The following is a 19,611-nucleotide window of genomic DNA, read 5'->3' as shown; positions in this document are numbered from 1 at the left end:
CCTCTTCTCTTTACAGCTGACCTATGACTATCAGTTTGACTTTGAGGACGATCAGCACAAGATCCCCTGCCACTGTGGAGCCTGGAATTGTCGGAAATGGATGAACTAAGCAGCTTTTGAGGCTACCAGGCAGGGGCGTCCCCCCACCCCCAACCTCTTCCCTGAAAGGGATGAAGGGGAAGAGAGGTAGCAGCCAGAGCCAGGACCCAGGGCTGGGGCTGCCGGGTGACCGGAGCCCCTGGAGCAGGAGGCTGGGGCACAGGTCCCTAGTTTGAGCCCACCTGGGCACCAGGGATAACCTTCCCCGCCACCGACCCCCAGGCTGGCATCTCTGCCCCAGCTCCAGAAGGGGCCAGACAGAAGCAGCCACTGGGCATCTCAGGTTTGAGGGGGACATGGGCCGGGAACTACCCAGAAGCATCTGGGAGGCAGCAGGGACGGGGAGGAGGATGTGTGGCTGGGCCTCACAGCCCTGCTGCTCCCGCCAACCCTCGGCCCAACCGAGGCTGCAAAGAGACTTGACTAAGCTTGACAATCCCAAAGGCCGGGTCTCACACCTGGCCCTGCCTGCCGGGTCCTGCCCCCACCCTTACCCCACCCCCATCCCTCTCAATCTGTCTCTGTCTCCCTCTTCTCCTCTGTGTTTCCGTCTCTATGGGTTGTGTTTCCTTGTTTTCCACTCTGACAAATGCAACATGAACGGGAAAGAGGCGCCCAGCTGTCCAGGAGGGCAACTAGGCAAGCCAGGCAAGGAGACCCCGCACCCACACCTACCTCATTTAAGTGTTGGATTTTTTGCTGTTTTGAAATGTGAGACCCTCTCCAGATCCCCTACTGCCCCTAACCTTCTCTCCCACTTCACTGCCCTCTTTTGAGTAGGTAGAAGGGGGTAAAGAGGAAGAAGAAAACAACAACAAAATCCATCTTTGTTTTAATTCTGGGCATGGGATGGTAATTGAGGCTGATGATGAAGATTGGGGATAACTGGCCCCCTAGTTGCTCCAGGACTTCCTTCTCCATCTGGACATGGGGGCAGGAGGGGCATGCTAAGTCTCGGACCAGGATATCTTCCTCCTGTTTTCCCCGCCCCATCATAAGCCCATTTGCCCTTCAGCCCTTGGATGGGGTGGGTGGGCGGTAGGGTGAGGGCTGTCCCAGAGTGGCATGCCATACCCAGTGAGGCAGGGTGTGGTCCGGAGCTCCCACTTTCCCTCAGTCACCAAACTGCTGCTGGTCTGGTGGGAAGGGGGGGTGATGTGGGAATGGGGGAGCTTAGTGTCAGCGTGGGGAGGGTGGGGGGTATTTATCTATTTATACATGGGATTGTACATAGTCTTGTGGGGCATGGGGGAGCCGGCAGGAGGTGAGAACCCTCCCCTCTCCCCCCACCCCTGGGGAGAGCAAATGTAAAACTACTAATTTTTGTGCTTTATATATTCTATATAAATATATCTATTTTCTTTTTACAAAACCAGTTTATAAATGGTAGGGGGGCTTGGGGCGGACATACGGAGCTCCCCTTGTGGGGGAGCCCCTCCATTACCCAGCCTACCGCCCTTTTCCTCACCCCCTCCCCACCCCCTGGCTGTGACTGCTGTAAAGTGGGGGTACAGAGGCAGACAATCCCCACCCCCTGCCGTAGAGTTGGACTATGTTATAATGCACAAGAGTGAGCTGGCCCAGGGGGCGCCAGAGGGTGCTGGGTTCCCTGCCTCCCTTTCCTTCCCCTTTCTGCCCAAGCTTGTGCTGCAGTTGAATCTCTTCCTGGGGATAGGGGTAGGTTGGGGAGATGATGCCCCGTACCCCTCTCTGGGAGGGAGCCATGGGAATGAAGATGAAGCTTATATGCAGTTCTCTCCTGGGGGCTGTGGGCAAAGGGCATTTTGTAATTAATATTTTCAAGAATCAAATGTTGGGAGTATAGGGGTGGGCTTGGTGGCTGTGGATTGGGCAGGCCTGCTGGAGGGGAAGTGTGGTCGTTGTTGTGATGTTAGGTTTTTTTGTTTTGTTTTGTTTTTGAATTTGGGGGTTACAGACTGATGGAGGTAGGGAATTTTTTTAAGCTGTTTCCTCCACTGTTTCAAGCTGCAAATGGTTAAGAGCATAACACCACCACCACCACCCCCCAGACCACTGTAATTAAACCAGACAGTGGGGAGACTGGGCTGTTGCCCCCAAAGCCATCAGATGTTATTTTTCAAAGAACAAAAGACCTAGGCTATGGAGAAGGGGAGATTGGCTTCTTTTATTCACGATCTGGTTGGCGCTCGGGCCCTGCGATCGGGAAAAGGGGTTGGGGGCAGACTTGTAAGCATATGCTAGGTATCCCATAGTCCTGTAGAATTTAGTGAAGAAACGTTATACAGTTTTTAATTTTTATATAAACTAACTCAGACCCAAGCTACAAGGTTGGAATTTTGGTGGTTGGTTTATTTTGTTTGTTTTTAAGTATCCCGCCTGTATAATTGCATCAGAACACCCTCCCCTCGCCCCCGTGTTTGTCTTTTGGGTTGGTTTACACTCGCACATACTCAGTTTTCAGTTTTTCCTCTTTACAGTCTTCTAGCCCCCTCACCTTCGGGACCCTGCCCCCCTTTTTAAAAAATAAATCGCTGACAAGTGTGAATCCCGTGAAGACTTTATTTTGTGTTGTGTGTATCCTGTACAGCAAGGTTGGTCCTTCGTAACAACGGATGAAATGATTCCCTTTTTTAAAAGAGCCCTTTCTCCTCCCGCCCCGACACCCCCGACCTTGGCATGTTTTGTATCGGCGATCCTTCTGAATTGTACATAATTTATGTTGCAAGAGGCAAAGGGCAAGTTTTGGATTTTGCTTCTTCCAAGTTTGTTTTTAAATGACAAATAAAAAAAGAACATTTTAAATACAAGCGGCTCTGTCCCGTCGTCGCCCTCGCCTGCGGAGGGATGGATCCGGGCGCTGTCCAGGCCGGGGTGGGGCGGGGTGGGCGGCGTGGGGGGCCGGGAGCGGGGGCCGGGGGCGGTGACCCTGCTGGGCCACGCCGGAAGGGGAAGCTCCCGCCTTCCGCCCGCTGCCGGCCCGGCGTGCGTCTGACGCGACGGAAGTGTCGCCGCGGCGCCGGATGTGGGGCGAGGCCTGTCCCTGCCCCTGCGCCGGCCCCCAGGCCTCGGCCCCGCCCCGCGGCCCCGCCGGGAGCTGCCCCGAAACCCAGGAAGCCCGCGGCCGGCCCTCGCCATGGAGACGGTGAGAGCGGGCGGCGGCGGGGGGCGCTGTGGAGTCGGGGAGCCCCGCTGGGGTGGCCGGGCCGCGTCCCGGGCGGGTGGGCCGCGGCTCCCGGCTCCCGCGGGGGGCGTCAGCTTGGGACCTCGAGGCCCCGCTGGCCGGCGCGCCCGGGCCCGGGAGCCCTGCGTGCGTGGCGCTCTGCTGCCCACCCCCGCGGGCGGGCGGGCGGGGCCCGGGAATAGTCCCGGAGGTCGCGCGGGCCCGTCTGCCTCGGGGTGCCCTTGCGGGGAGCACTTCCTCGCCCACGGCCCTCGCTCGGGTTGCAGGAGGAAAACAGGCCCAGCGATAAGGTGACCCGGGCGACGCACGCATTGCTTCAAGATTGGGAAGGAGCCGGAGTATGGGGCTTGTTTTGCACGCGGCTAAGCCGGGTTCCCTGCTCGGCATCCCTTGTGGCCCCATGAACACAGCCCTGGGTGACACCTAGTGCAGAGCCGGGAGTAATCCCCCCTCCCAGGCATCGCCAAGTGTGACCCGTCCCTCCCCCAAAAGATTGAGGCAAAAAAAGGTCAGCTTCCGTTCAGTCACCAATGAACCAAGTTTAGTCGTGAATATTTATAATTTGCAAAACATTTTATTCTTGTTTTGTTTTGAAATCGCTCCTGACTGGTTGGGGAACCTTATGGGATGCTGGAGTTCGAACCTGTGTTCGTCCTGGGATGCTAGGCAAACGCCCTGCCGCCGCGCTACCACTGTGACCCTGACCCCTGCAAAACATTTTATATTATTTTTGAAATGTGGATCACAGACTTTATCTACCGGATTAAGTTCTTGAGATGGACATTGTTTTCAAAAGAATGCCTAGCATAATTGGAGTGAGAGTGGAGCAAGTCAGTAGTGACAGCTTTTCTTTTTAGGTAGACTTTAGTAAATGTTATAAAATACAAAGGACCAGAACAGTTTAGGAAAGGCAGAAATTACATCAATCACTGCAGGTTGAGAGACTAATGTGAGCATAGGAATGTATATAATCAGAACAATTAGTAGTGAATCATTTTATTTCTTTGGGGCCACACCTGGAGGTGCTCTGCTCTCTGGGACCACTCCTGGTAGAGTCCAGGGACTGTATAGGTATGGAGGTTGACTACGTGCAAGGCAAGTGCCCTGCCTGTATATTGCCTCCATCCTAGAAGTGAATTATTTGGAATATTAATTGGCGCTGATGTTTCGAGATTTTGAACTTCAGTCATAGTGAAACAAAAGGCTGGCAGGAGGCAATCTAAGGACAGGTATCAAATATCTTCGAATATCTTGCTGGGATTTTTTGTTTTGTTTGGAGGCCATAGTCAGGTGTTCAGGGTTTACTCCTGGCTCTGAATTCAGGGATCACTCCAGGACCACATGGGGTACCAGGAATCTAACTTGATTCAGCTACATTCAATGCAAACAAACACCTTACTGCTGAACTACTTCTCTATGCCCTTGGGGTCCAGGGAAATTTTAAGAGCAAGGCAGAGAGTTGTGAGCTAGGAAGGTTCTTAACAGCTTTCAGCAAATGAATGGACTTTCTGAAAATAGTGACTTTCTGGCTTCTTGAAACCCAATTAAGGTGTTTGGGAAAAGAATCTGATTTTATTAAAGATGAATAAAAGAGGAAATAGATTTAAGGCAGATTTGTTTAGAAGAGCACTGGTGGCCCTTTGGGTAAAGGATTGACCGCTGAAGCCACAGTTTGTGGGTTCAAGTCCCACCTGGGGTAAGGGAAATAAAATTTCAGGGCCAGAGTCATAGCACACTAACTCAATGCGATTTTTATTGTGATTATTCGGTAAGCGAATAATCGTGAATACTGCGATATTTGAAGGCCGGCCGTGGGCCACAAAATGTTGTACGGCGGGCCTATGGCCCGCAGGCCACAAGTTTGAGACCCTTGGCCGCGAGTTTGAGACCCCTGATCTAACTCATAGCACACGAACTCATAGTTTGCCTTACAGGTGGCTGACCTGGGAAGACGTGGGCTTGATCCCTGGTATACCGTATGGTCCTCTAGTCTGCAGGAAGGAAGGAAGGAAGGAAGGAAGGAAGGAAGGAGGGAGGGAGGGAGGGAGGGAGGGAGGGAGGAAGGAAGGAAGGAAGGAAGGAAGGAAGGAAGGAAGGAAGGAAGGAAGGAAGGAAGGAAGGAGGGAGGGAGGGAAGGAGGGAGGGAGGGCTGGAAGTGATAGCACAGCGGTAAGGCGTTTGCCTTGCGCGAGGCCAACATAGAACGGACTCCAGTTCAAATCCCAGCATCCCATATGGTCCCCCAAGCCGACTTCTGAGCGCAGAGCCAGGAGTAAACCCTGAGCAATGCTGGGTGTGGCCCAAAAACCAAAAAAAAGAAAGAAAATGTTGCAGAAGAGCCCAAGTTAAAGAAATGAAAATGGGAGAGAGAGATGGATTTGAGATTTTATTTTTGTCATTTTAAGTGTACAAGGATTAAAGCACTTCCTTGGTTATAGCCCACCTCATTTTAATTCCTAGTACCTATCATATGAACCCCTGAGCACCAACCAGGAATGATTTGAGCACAGAGTTAGAAGTAAGCTCTGATATGACCATAAACAAAATAATCTACAATTTGGGTCTGGGAAGCAGTATGGAGATTCAGTAATTGACATTTCAAGGTCTCCTTAGCATCAGTGGATGCAGCCCTTGAAGCCCCCCAAACACTGCTGAGGTGTTTGGGATTAGGCATTACAAGGCCTAAACAAAGCCCTTACGTTGAACCACTGTTCAATATAAATAAGTATTGAGTCACTATTGGTCCATTTAACTAACAGTCACCAGTGTCATTCGTAGGTTACCTGAGTGCAACTTGAGAGACCCCCCCCCAAAATATCCAGTGAGACATTTAAAATGTTTTATTTATTTTTATTTTGTGTTAGTCCTTGTACAGGGGCCATGCTAATCTTTTCTTTTATCATTCTAATTTATTATATGTGCTACCAAAGCAAGCACTTTTATTTTGGGGCCACACCTTGCAGTGCTCAGGGGGTACTCCTGGCTCTGCACTCAGGAATCACTCCAGGCGGGTTTGGAGGACCACACGGGATGCTAGGGGTTGAGTCTGGGTAGGCCACATGCAAGGCAAGCACCCTACCTGCTATGCTCTTGCTCCAGCCTCCCAGTGAGACTTTTTTTGTTTTGTTTTTTGGACCACACTCAAGTGGTGCTCAAGGGTTATTTCTAGCTCTGCTCTCAGAAATTACTCCTTTTAGGCTTGGGTGACCATATGGATGCTGAGGATTCAACCTGGGTCAACAAGGCAAACACCTGCTCACTATGCTATCACTTCAGCCTCCAGTGAGACTTGTTTTGTTTTGATTTTGGGTCACACCTGGTGGTGCTCAGTTACTCCTGGCTCTGCACTCAGAAATTGCTCCTGGCAGGCACGGGGGACCCTGGAACTAGAACCACCATTCATCCTGAATTGGCTGCATGCAATGCAAATGCCCTACTGCTATGTTATCTCTCCGGTCCCCTTATTTTTTTTTTTTTCCAGTGAGACATTTTTAACTCGTAGAACTTAAAGGACAGTTAAAAGAAGATTTGTTTATTTAGTTTATTTTCTGAGTAATCAGTACTGCAGTGTAGGAACATGTAAGACAGCAATGCAAAAAAAAAAAAAAAAAAAAAAAAAAAACCCGAACAGATGGATAAGAATAATGGTATTGAAAAAAAAAGAATAATAGTATTGAAGGGACATATGTTTTTGTTTTATTTTTTAAACATTTCAGGAATTTCTGACATCTATGGTTGCTGACCATATAACAATATGGGTTAGTAGTCTGGAAAAAATTATAAGTCTGTGTCAGTTTAGCTGGTATCTAATGCTATTTTGTATTTATGGGCTACTCAGGTGGCTCATTGGTAGAGCATTTACATTGCATGTATGAGGGCGTGGGTTCAATTCCCAGATCATATACAAACACGTACATATACATACAAATAGTATTTGTACATATAAACACAAGTAGTACTTCTATAATACAGTGGGGCCAGAGAGATAGCACAGCGGCGTTTGCCTTGCAAGCAGCCGATCCAGGACCTAAGGTGGTTGGTTCGAATCCCGGCCTCCCATATGGTATGGTCCCCCTGTGCCTGCCAGAAGTGATTTCTGAGCAGATAGCCAGGAGAAACCCCTGATCACCGCCAGGTGTGGCCCAAAAATAAAAAAAAATAAAAAGAAAAGCAGAGAGTAATGAATGTAACCTACTTTTTTTTTTTTTTTTTTTTTTTTTTTGGTTTTTGGGCCACACCCGTTTGACGCTCAGGGGTTACTCCTGGCTATGTGCTCAGAAATCGCCCCTGGCTTGGGGGGACCATATGGGACGCCGGGGGATCGAACCGCGGTCCGTTCCTTGGCTAGCGCTTGTAAGGCAGACACCTTAGCTCTAGCGCCACCTTCCCAGCCCCGAATGTAACCTACTCATGTGTGAAGAAATAGACAAAAAGATAAAGTCGATATTCTCTTTTTTTTTTTTTTTTTTTTTTGTGGTTTTTGGATCACACCCGGCAGTGCTCAGGGGTTATTCCTGGCTTCAGGCTCAGAAATTGCTCCTAGAAGGCACGGGGGACCATATGGGACGCCGGGATTCGAACCGATGACCTCCTGCATGAAAGGCAAACACCTTACCTCCATGCTATCTCTCCAGCCCCGATATTCTCTTTCAACAAAAAAATTTAAGTAGTTTGATTTTGGGACTACATCTGGCATTGCCCAGTAACAGTCAGGAATCACTCCTGACTCTGCTTTGGGGACCAGGTGGTGCAGAACTCCAGCACTAAGCTATCTCTCCAGCCTAAAAGTCAACATTTTCTTCCTTCTTCCGTTCCTTCCTCAACAAATTCTTCTAAACAGGTATTTGCATTTCTTTGGGTGTACTTTTTTCTATCAGTAAATTAGCCTTTTATCTCTTTTATTCTTGTAAGTGTGCTTCATTATTACCAATTTGAGAGAAAAAGAAAGCAATTGAGGGTTATTTGTTAAACCACAATGCTAGGATGGTATAAAGGATACCAAGAAGTTGGGACTGACAAATAGCAGGAGAGTGAAGATAGAACAGAGAAGGGACCACTGTGAAATGATAGTTGGAAATGATCACTCTGGACAAGAACTGGGTGTTGAAAGAAGATAAAGTGATATGCATGATACCCCTTCAGTTACAATATTGCAAACCACAGTGTCTAAAAGAAAGAGAGAGAGGGAGAGGGAGAGAGAGAAATGTCTGCCACAGAGGAAGGCAGGAGAGAAAACATGGGAAGATGGGAACGAAACTGGGGACATTGGCGGTATAGTGTTACACATTGTATGACTGAAGCTCAGTCATGAAGAACTTTTGTAACTATTTCAAGTGACTGAATTAAAGTTATATTTAAAGTAATATTGGAATGGGCCAGAGCCATAGCATAGCAGATAGGGTACTTGCCTTGCATGTAGCCGACAAGGGTTCCATCCCCAGCATCCCATATGGTACCCTGAACTCACCAGGAGTGATTTCTGAGATTGATTTCTTTTTTTTTTTCTTTCTGGTTTTTCAGCCACACCTGGTGATGCTCAGGGGTTACTCCTGGCTATGCGCTCAGAAATCACTCCTGGCTTGGGGGACCATATGGGACCACCAGGGATCTAATTGCGGTCTGTCCTAGGCACAAGGCAGATGCCTTATGGCTTGCGCCAATGCTCCAGCCCCCTGAGATAGATTTCTGAAAACAGCCAGAAGTAACCTCTGAGCACTATCAGGTGTGGCCCCAAATTAAAAAAAAATGTTTGGGCTGCAGTGATCATACAGTGGGTAGGGCATCTGCCTTGGACTAGGCCAACCCAGGTTTGATCTCCAGCATCCTTTATAGTCCCAGAGCACTGCCAGGAGTTATTTTTGAGTGTAGAGCCAGGAGTAAACACTGAGCACTGCTGACCCAAACAGAATAAGTATGAGACAGTTCAGGCTTCTAAGAATTTGTAATCAATTTGCATAGATAATGAACATAATAGCCATAGCATAACATTTATATAAAAGATGAAAACAACAACTTCTACTGAAATAGCCATCTTTCTGTCTTTATATAGGCAATGTTTGTATCTTATACTTAGGAGTATGAGGCCATTGGTTTTTTTTTTTTTTTTTTTTTTTTGGTTTTTGGGCCACACCCGTTTGACGCTCAGGGGTTACTCCTGGCTATGTGCTCAGAAATCGCCCCTGGCTTGGGGGGACCATATGGGACGCCGGGGGATCGAACCGCGGTCCTTCCTTGGCTAGCGCTTGCAAGGCAGACACCTTACCTCCAGCGCCACCTACCCGGCCCCAAGGCCATTGGTTTTATGCCTAGCTGAACTGATAGTTTATGCAACCAGAAAAAAGTGAGGAAAATTAGCTTCTTTCCCCTGTCCCATTCTAGTCACTAAATGGAGTTAGGGCTATTCTGCTAGCTTCTTATATACCATCCAACTTCCCAGGTACATGCCAAAGCTGTTCATATTACCATAAAACCCCAGGAAGTGAAATATAATTCTAAAATTAGTTCGGGGATATTTATCCAGAGCAAATGGACCCCACACTGTTTAATTCCTGTGGGTGAAATGATCTTGATGCCGTCTGGGCTCCTGAATAACAGTAGTATTTCCAAATATTTTACCTGAGGGAGCACAGAAATGGTTCTAAAGGTGTCTCTATTTTAAACACTAACGTATCATTTTGTCATGGGGAAAATCAGCATCCTCTAGGCTATCATGGCCTTTGACTCAAGGGTGCTAAGAGGACCCATGTCCCAGTTTAGAACATTTGTACTCAGCCTTCAGTCTCAGTCATTTAAGCTTTGTCTCTGACAGTACTGCTTGGATACTATCTATGGTCCTTCGCAATACTGCCCTCTCAGTGGTAAAGGGTATATCTGATTCTGAAGTACCCAACTGCTTAGTGAGAGTTTGGGGGAAATCTTTGTTGTTTCTCTTGATTTTCACAAGTGAAAAAAAATAGGGGGGGGCACACCTGGCAGTGTTTAGGGTTTACTTCTGGCTTTGTGCTCAGGAATCACTCTTGGTACTCTGGAGTGGTTGGTCCATGAGTGGTACTCATGAATCCCAGGGTAGTACTCCTAATGATTGAACTCAGGTCGGTGTAGGTAAGGCAAGCGCCCTACGCACTGTAGTCTTCTCCAGCCCTACTTTCATGCTTTTATAAAATAGATCTCTAGGGGCCGGAGAGATAGCATGGAGGTAAGGCGTTTGCCTTTCATGCAGAAGGTCATCAGTTCAAATCCCGGTTTCCCATATGGTCCCCCGCGCCTGCCAGGAGCAATTTCTGAGCCTGGAGCCAGGAATAACCCCTGAGCACTGCCGGGTGTGACCCAAAAACCACAAAAAAAAAAAAAAAAAGAATTGCAAATTACTCGTGTCAGAATGGACAATATTACAAAGGTCAGATGCAACAAGTGAGTGATGGTAGGGATTAGAAAAAATATTCTTAGGCCGGAGAGATAGCATGGAGGTAAGGCGTTTGCCTTGCATGCAGCAGGTTGGTGGTTCGAATTCTGGTATCCCATATGTTCCTCTGAGCCTGCCAGGAGCGATTTCTGAGCATAGAGCCAGGAGGAACCCCTGAGCTCTGCTGGGTGTGACCCAAAAACCAAAAAAAGAAAAAAAAATATTCTGTGAGGCCAACCTAAGCTCATATTTTCCGTTTTTTTTTTGTTTTTGTTTTGTTTTGTTTTGTTTTGTTTTTTGGCAGCACTCAAGTTACTCCTGGCTCTGCACTTAGAAATTGCTCCTGGCAGACCTGGGACCATATGGGTTGCTGGAAATCGAACCCAGGTCTGTCCTGGGTTGGCAGCATTCAATGCCATCACTGGCCCCAAATTTAATTTTTTCTTTTTTGATTACTAATTATGTATTGAAAGCAGAGAGAGGTTCCATATCAAAATACAAAAAAAAAAAAAAAAAAGTAAAGGTCGTCATTTTTTTTTTTTTTTGGGGGTTTTTGGGCCACACTCGGTAACACTCAGGGGTTACTCCTGGCTATGTGCTCAGAAGTTGCTCCTGGCTTGGGGGACCATATGGGACACCGGGGGATCGAACCGCGGTCCGTCCAAGGCTAGCGCAGGCAAGGCAGGCACCTTACCTTCAGCGCCACCGCCCGGCCCCAAGGTTGTCAATTTTGATGCTAACCCTGACCTACCCTTGCAAGCTAAGGGAGTGAAAGCACATGTAACAGATGCTTGGAGGAGCTGTGGTTCTAGTATAACCAGCCCTGCCTGCTAACTCACACTTCTGTTGGTAAGATCTAGCAGGTTCAAAGGAAAGCCTAGGTCCCTGCAAGAGATTCAAGACCAGTAACCTGAGTGGGTTACTCCTGGCTCTACGCTCAGAAATTGCTCCTGGCAGGCTTGGGGGACCATATTGGGTGCCAGGATTCGAACCACCGACCTTCTGCATGCTAGGCACACCTTACCTCCATGCTATCTCTCTGGCCCCCCAAGACCAGTCTCTTAGCTCATCTCCTAAATGGCCATTTACACACAAATACACAAGGGCTATGGGTACAGGATACCCAAAATAGCAAATCATAGGGTTGTAGGTTTTTTGTTTGGTTTTTGGGCCATACCCAGTGATGCTCAGGGATTACTCCTGGCTTTGGACTCAGAAATCGCTCCTGGCTTGGGGGACCATATGGATGCCTAGGGATTGAACTATGCTTCGTCCTAGGTCAGCTGCGTACAAGGCAAATGCCCTACTGCTTGCACCTCTGCTCCGGCAAATCACAGGTTTTGAGCTCAGATTTTCTATTTTTGATAGGCAGTGAGTGTGAAAATATATGGGCTTTGGAATGACAATGATCTGGGTTTGACTTCCTGTATTTCTTCCTTACCAGCCATTTGCCCTCAGGTAGATTATTTGGGGGGGGTGCACACACAGCAGTGGTCAACAGTTACTCCTGGCTCTGCACTTAGGAATTACTCCTGGTGGTACTCGGGGGACCATATGGTATGCTGGGGGGGATCACACCCATATGCAAGGCAAATAACCTACCCGCTAAACTATTACTTTGGCCCATATTTTCTTTTCTTTTCTTTTCTTTTCTTTTTTTTTTTTTTTTGGTTTTTGGTTTTTGGGTTACACCCAGCAGCGCTCAGGGGTTACTCCTGGTTCTATGCTCAGAAATCGCTCCTGGCAGGCTCAGGGGACCATATGGGATGCTGGGATTTGAACCACTGACCTTCTGCACGAAAGGCAGACACCTTACCTCCGTGCTATCTCTCCGGCCCCTGGCCCATATTTTCTTTTCTTTTTTTTTTTTGTTTTTTTGGGCCACACCCGTTTGATGCTCAGGGGTTACTCCTGGCTATGTGCTCAGAAATCACTTCTGGCTTGGGGGACCATATGGGACACCGGGGGATCAAACCGCGGTCCATCCTAGGCTAGTGCAGGCAAGACAGGCACCTTACCTCTAGTGCCACCACGCCGGCCCCTAAACCACAGTCTTCTAATATGAAGATGAGACTAATAATAGTATTTATATCAGGGTTATACTTTCATGAGTCTATTAAATAAAATAATATTTTTAAAAGGCCATATATAGTACTTTAAAGGAGGGTCTTAGTTCACCAACCCTTGCCCTACTACTGTGCTTTTTTTTTTTGGGGGGGTGGCATACCTGCCAATTCTTAAGGGTTACTCCTAGTTCTGGGCTCAGTAACTCAGGAATCACTCCTACAGGGCTTAAGAGACCTTATGGTATGCCAGGGATTGAACCTAGTCAGTTGCATGCAAGGCAAGCGCCCTACCAACTCTGCTATCACTTCGACCTGATCTACTACTACTGAATATGCTGATACTTATTTTTCTTGTCTCTCCAGGTCACTTCTGATGGCTCTCCAGCTCTAGAAAATGAACCTTCTCAAGGTAAGTTCACTGAAGAAAGGCTACTGGGATATCAGAGAGCATTGGGGCTAATGTGCTTTCCTTGTATCCCTTTAACCCCAGTTTGAATCCCTGGCACCACATCTGGTCTCTTGAGGAAACTGGGTTTGCTTCAACAATATTCTTGAATTTTCCCTGATCCCTTTTGGGGAAAAACCAAAGCTGGACCAGATAGTATTCTAGAAGACACAAATAAGTATGATCCAGGAATAAATCATGAGCAGAATGGGAATGATTATTATCTTCAGCTATCAAAAAACGTGTGATAGGAAAAAATTTCATATGCAACTCTAGACTTACTATGTTTTTTTTTGTTTTTGGTTTTTGGGCCACACCCGTTTGACGCTCAGGGGTTACTCCTGGCTATGCGCTCAAAAATCGCCCCTGGCTTGGGGGGGCCATATGGGACACCGGGGGATCGAACCGTGGTCCTTCCTTGGCTAGCGCTTGCAAGGCAGACACCTTACCTCCAGCGCCACCTACCCGGCCCCGACTTACTATGTTTTTATAGTACCTGATTTGTTTTGTTTTGTTTTGTTTTGTTTTCGGGTCATACCTGGCAGCACTCAGGGGTTACTCCTGGCTCTATGCTCAGAAATCACTCCTGGCAGGCTTGGGGGGACCATATGGGATGCCGGGATTCAATCCACTATCCCTCTGCATGCAAGGCAAATGCCCTACCTCCATGGTATCTCTCCGGTCTGATTTTTTTTATTTTTATGTCATTAGTTTATTATTATAAAAGAGATATAGAAATTACTCACATAGTGAAAGATTTCAGACTAGAAATCTGGAGAGGAGCTGAGGAAGGAGGTGCTGCTGCAGTCAAAGCAGGGCCATGAAATGGACTGTACTGGTTGCTGATACTCATTCAGTTTTTAGAATTTTGACAGAAGAGACTTCACTCTCCAATCAGGAATTATCTCTTAAAGAGAAAGACCTAAAACACAGGTTTTGAAGGTTCTTCATTTAAATGACTTAAAGTCAATAAAGTTTATTTATATGCTTAGATATTCCATTAGCTTTAAAGGTTTTTGTTGTTTTAGATTTTGGAGGTGGGCTTTTCAGCAATGCTGGGTACCACCAAGGCTATGCCTAGTGATGTTCTGAAGGCCTTGCAATGCAGGTGTTGAACCTAGTGCCCTTCACATGCTATGCATGCTTTCTTTCCTGTCCTTTCAGATAGTTTCCTGGTGCCAGAAGGCTCTTAAATTATGATTTAAGGGACTGGAGAAATAGAAGGCACTTGCTTGCATGCGGTCTACCTAGGTTCAATCTCTGGCACCTCATGATCCCCCAAATGATGCTGTAAACATTTTTGAGAGATGCCTTATACATGCAAAGCATGTACTTTACCAGTGAGCCATATCCCCCTTTTTCCACTCTAAATATTTGAGAATTACAATACTGTTTTATTTTGTGCCTCTTTTGATGATGAATTATTGCATGTAACAACACTACTAACTATCCCCACCTATACAGACACTCCAGAATCCAACAATACTGTGTATACTTCCTTCATGAAGTCTCATCGTTGCTATGACCTGATTCCCACAAGCTCCAAATTGGTTGTATTTGATACTTCTCTGCAGGTAGGTGAAATTTTCTGCTTGAGACCTCAAGTTCCTACTTTTCCTGCCCCAAGCATTAATATTCTTGTTCTTCCATGGGGCTAAGTTCATGTTTTTCTCAACATACTCAACTCTTATCCTTTTTTTTAAATAATGTATTAAAAATTAGAACCCAGGGGTTGGAGTGGTGGCACAGGCCTTAAGGCATCTGACGCCTTGCACACTCTAGCCTAGGACGGACTGAGGTTCGATCCCCCGGTGTCCCATATGGTCCCCCAAGATAGGAGCGATTTCTGAGCGCATAGCCAGGAGTGGTTCCTGAGTGTCACCAGGTGGCCGAAAAACAAAAAAAATTAGGAGCCAGGCAGATAGCACAACATTCCATATAGTTCCCCCTAGCACTGCTAGAAGTGATTCTTATGTATAGAGTCAAGATTAACTCCTGGGCCCCAGGGGTTTATTTTATATATAAATCTATTGAATAACTGAATTACAAAGATAAAAAAAATGTTCATGATTGAGTTTCAGAAGTACAATGTTTGAGCACCACTGCCTTCACCAGTGCCCACTCCCCTCCATCAATGTCCCCAGTTTCATTCCTGCCCCCAAAACCCCTATTTTTTTTTTTTTTTTGCAGTCAGGAGTTGATCCTGGGTCTGTGCTCAGAAATTGCTCCTGGCAGGCTCGTAAAACCCCTATTTTTTTATTTGGGTTTTTTGGGTTTTGTTTTTGGACCACACCAAAACAGGGATTTTTCCTGGCTCTGTGTCAAAGAACATTTTTGGCAGGTTCGGGGGACCATGGGGGTACTGAGGATTAAACCTGTGTTAGATGCATGCAAGGCAAATGCCCAATCCTCTGTACTGTCACTCTGGCCCTTCCCTTATTCTTTTAATGATCTTCTCCCTGTGAATTTCCTTTTTCAGGGGTGGGGGGTGTTTTAACCACATTCAGCAGTGCTCAGGGGTTACTCCTGGGTCTGTGCTTAGAAATCACTCCTGGCTCAGGGAACCATATGGGATGCCAGGGATCGAATCCGGGTCTGTACCGTGTCTGCCACACAAAAGGCAAATGCCCTACCTCTGTGCATTCACTCTGGCCCCTCCCTATGAATTTCCTTTTGTAATTATAACCCTTTTTTTGGCTACAGGTGAAAAAAGCATTTTTTGCTTTGGTAACTAATGGTGTACGAGCTGCCCCTTTGTGGGACAGTAAGAAGCAAAGTTTTGTGGGTAAGTAAAATTTCCTGCAACATAGTATTATTAGCATATATTATTAGCATCCTTTTTTGTTTGTTTGTTTGTTTTTTGGGTCACACCCTGCAGCACTCAGGGGCTACTCCTGGCTCTACGCTCAAGAAATCACTCCTGGCAGCCTCGGGGGACCATATAGGATGCGGGGATTCAAACCACCATCCTTCTGCCTGTAAGGCAAATGCCCTACCTCCATTATTTCTCTCCAGCCCCCTATTATTAGCATCTTATGCTGAGCAAGGAAAGAAGCTTTGAGCAGAGCTTGAAGCCTTTTTTTTTTTAAGTTTGTTTTAATATTACTTTGATTTTTTTTTAAATACCATATTTGCTGGCGTATAAGACGACTGGGGGTATAAGATAACCCCCTAATTTTGCCGTTAAAACATAGGTTTAGGCCTATATTCACTGTATCAGACAGAACGTTCCTGTGCTGCATGTGTTCCTGTGCTCATGTACCACAGTGAGCCAATCACAAGCAGCAAAGGTTCAAAGGTTATACTGTAATAGACTTCCTCTCTGACTCTGGCCAATCTGAGCAGGCTTTTGACAGTGTAGATTCGGGTCCAGAACATTGTCTAATTTGCATGCATAAACAGCCTGCTTGGATTGGCTGAGTTAGAGAGGCGGTCCGAGCAGCCTTGCAGTGATTGGTGCAGGATCGAGTTGGAAAATTCTTTTTGTGGCAATATTCAGACAATTTTCTTTTAGCAGCATATTGAAACATTTTTCGGGATATACTCAGCATATAAGACGATTCCCGATTTTCTGTTGACTTTTTTTGTTTCAAAAGTCGTCTTATACACTGGAAAATACGGTACATTTTTTTATTGAATCACTGTTACAAATTTGTTAATGATTGAGTGTCAGTCCTACAGTGTCTTAACATTCTGCTTGAAGGGCTCTTATCTTGATCTCCAGGCATGTTGACAATCACCGATTTCATCAATATCCTGCACCGATACTATAAATCAGCTTTGGTAAGGAATCTTAGCTCATGGCACAAATCCTTTCCCTGCCAAACTGACTCATTCTCAATTTATTTTCTCCAGACAAACCATAAAGGGTTAATAAACAGGAAGATCAAGTCCCAAGTTGTATTGATTTCGCTTCCAGGTGCAGATATATGAGCTGGAAGAACATAAGATAGAAACTTGGAGAGGTATGTAGAGAAGAGAAAGGGATGGATGGGTTCTTTGGAAAACAGTTGTCCAACATGACATTTTGTGAACCCTCCTATTCTCTTCAGAGGTGTACCTACAGGATTCCTTTAAGCCACTTGTCTGCATTTCTCCTAATGCCAGGTGAGTTCCCGTTACACCCATTTGTCTAGAAGGGAAGCGTCTTGTTATCAGCCATAGATATCCAACGATCTCCAGAACTAGAAGGGAGAAAAGAAGAACCTCCCAAACATACACTCTGAGCACCCCACTCCTAATTTCCAAGTTTATCAAGACCTTCTAAAGGGCTTATTTGAACATGTTCAGTCCTGGCTCTATGGAGCTTAATTCTCTCCCACTTCCCTACAGCTTATTTGATGCTGTCTCTTCACTAATTCAAAACAAGATCCACAGGCTGCCAGTTATTGATCCAGAATCAGGCAATACCCTGTACATCCTTACTCACAAGCGCATTCTCAAGTTCCTCAAGTTGTTTGTAAGTGTTTCTTATAAGCCACATTTTTACTTATGATCCAGGGTAGAGACATATATCCCTAGGTGGAGGGTGGGGTAAGTGACGGGGATGTGACTTAGAGACAGAGTAAACACCTTGCCTGCCTAAGACCTGGGTTCGATATCTGATACAAAAGAGAAGAAATAAAAAGAAAGGAAAATCGGGGCTGGAGAGATGGCATGGAGGTAAGGCGTTTGCCATTCATGCAGAAGGATGGTGGTTCGAATCCCGGCATCTCGTATGGTCCCCTGAGCCTGCCAGGGGTGATTTCTGAGCATAGAACAGGAGTGACCCCTGAGCACTGCCAGGTGTGGCCAAAAAAAAGGAAAGGAAAGGAAAGGAAAGGAGAGGGGAGGGGAGGAGAGGGGAAAATCAAGGTCCAGAGCAAAAGTTCGCAGTTAGGGTGCTTGCCAGGCTCCATTTCTAGCCCCCAGCATCGCTATGAGTGCAGAGTGATCCCTGAGCACCACAGGATATGACCCAAAATCAAAAAAGAAAAATCAAGTTGATGGTTCTTCCCTTAGATCACTGAGTTTCCCAAGCCAGAATTCATGTCTAAGTCTCTAGAAGAGCTCCAGATTGGCACCTACGCCAACATTGCGATGGTCCGCACTAGCACCCCTGTCTATGTGGCTCTGGGCATCTTCGTACAGCACCGGGTCTCAGCCCTGCCAGTGGTGGATGAGAAAGGTGGGAGACTGTGCCAGGGGAAGGGGCTCAAGGGGAGGCAGGATGGCTCTGGAGAACCTGCTGAACGGCTTCTGTTTCCCTAGGGCGTGTGGTGGATATCTACTCCAAATTTGATGTCATTGTGAGTGATGGGGCTGGGAGATAGGGAAAGGAGTGGGGTGTGGAATGAGCAAGAGACCAGTCTCTTCTGGGATATAAGGGGGTGTGCTGGGGGCATAGTTGACAACTTTCCTAAATCTCTCTGATGAGGATGGTGGGCTTCAGGTGTAGGATTAGGCTGCTTTGCTTCCCTGCATGAGTCTCTTCTCTACCCAGAATCTGGCAGCAGAAAAAACATACAACAACCTTGATGTGTCTGTGACCAAAGCCTTGCAACATCGATCACATTATTTTGAGGGTGTTCTTAAGTGCTATCTGCATGAGACTCTGGAGACCATCATCAACAGGCTGGTCGAAGCAGAGGTATTGGGGGAGGGGGATAGAGCCTTGCAAGTAGGGGCTCTAGGATTTACCTCACTGAAGCTGACCCTAAAATTCCTCTGTCTCCCTTGCTGCTCTCTGCCAGGTTCATCGACTAGTGGTCGTGGATGAGAATGATGTGGTCAAGGGAATAGTATCCTTGTCTGACATCCTGCAGGCCCTTGTGCTCACAGGAGGAGAGAAGAAGCCCTGAGCTGGGGAGAGTCCGGCAACACCAGGGGATTTGCCCCCTCACTGCACACCCAAAGCTCTGGAGCCATCAACAAAATCTAGAGAGAATTGTGACTGTTCTCTGCTTGGGAGCCCCTAACTCTACCTGGAGCTGGGGAAAATGTCAGGGGAGGAAGGAGAATGGATTTTTAGTAGTTATCTTCACACTTGAGAAAAACTTCCATCCTAGATTATCTAGCCCCCGTGCTCCTAAAAATACCCCTCCTTTTCTGGGTAAGCATTGGGCTCTGTAGCCTCTCTCAGGCAGACTGATCTCAGATCCCCAGATCTCACCAGCCACTTGCTCTGTCTCTGCCTCTGACTCCATCCTAAGGTGACAGCACAACAAAACTCTTCATGAAACAGAATTCATATGTATGGAGGAGGCTGAGTCTACTTAGGGACATTTCTTCCATGGTGGAGTGAGGAGGAATGTGGGGGAGGGAGGAATGTGGGCTTCTATGCTGTAGACAACTGTCTGAAGGGAAATGGGAATTATGTGGAGGAGAACAGAATAATTAGCTGAGATTATTGCTTTTTATGACAAACTTAATTAAAATGAAGGAACCTCTTCATGGC

At 46.9% G+C, this 19,611-nt stretch overlaps 2 protein-coding genes and 1 non-coding gene across 3 annotated transcripts in view; 2 read left to right on the top strand and 1 right to left on the bottom strand.

Annotated features, from left to right (window-relative positions):
- The window catches only part of KMT2D (lysine methyltransferase 2D), a 47,019-nt gene extending 46,324 nt beyond the window's left edge, over nt 1–695 (top strand). The window contains exon 55 of the mRNA XM_049783344.1: nt 17–695. Coding sequence (XP_049639301.1) covers nt 17–109 — 93 coding nt within the window. The 3' untranslated portion in view covers nt 110–695. The remainder of the gene's footprint in view (nt 1–16) is intronic.
- A 2,463-nt stretch (nt 696–3,158) lies between these two features.
- Nucleotides 3,159–19,611, top strand: PRKAG1 (protein kinase AMP-activated non-catalytic subunit gamma 1). Its single transcript, XM_049783530.1, has 12 exons — nt 3,159–3,223; nt 13,094–13,139; nt 14,640–14,749; nt 15,879–15,960; nt 16,900–16,958; nt 17,095–17,140; nt 17,228–17,282; nt 17,508–17,634; nt 18,177–18,342; nt 18,426–18,463; nt 18,658–18,804; nt 18,908–19,611. Exons 1-12 carry the CDS (start codon nt 3,215–3,217, stop codon nt 19,013–19,015), a joined length of 993 nt encoding a protein of 330 aa, XP_049639487.1. The 5' UTR covers nt 3,159–3,214; the 3' UTR covers nt 19,016–19,611.
- On the bottom strand, nt 6,094–6,199 carry LOC126023728 (U6 spliceosomal RNA). The gene has a single exon (XR_007500808.1). It is a non-coding gene; the product is annotated as a U6 spliceosomal RNA (small nuclear RNA).

This window comes from Suncus etruscus, chromosome 11 (genome assembly GCF_024139225.1).
Source record: "Suncus etruscus isolate mSunEtr1 chromosome 11, mSunEtr1.pri.cur, whole genome shotgun sequence".
Classification (NCBI taxonomy): domain Eukaryota; kingdom Metazoa; phylum Chordata; class Mammalia; order Eulipotyphla; family Soricidae; genus Suncus; species Suncus etruscus.
This window is presented reverse-complemented; position numbering and strand designations above follow the sequence as displayed.

Excerpts from the sequence above, each read along its gene's own strand:
- PRKAG1 (XM_049783530.1), top strand. Across the intron at positions 16,959-17,094 it reads GATACTATAAATCAGCTTTG|GTGCAGATATATGAGCTGGA; the intron begins GTAAGGAATCTT and ends TTTCGCTTCCAG. Across the intron at positions 18,805-18,907 it reads ACAGGCTGGTCGAAGCAGAG|GTTCATCGACTAGTGGTCGT; the intron begins GTATTGGGGGAG and ends GCTCTCTGCCAG.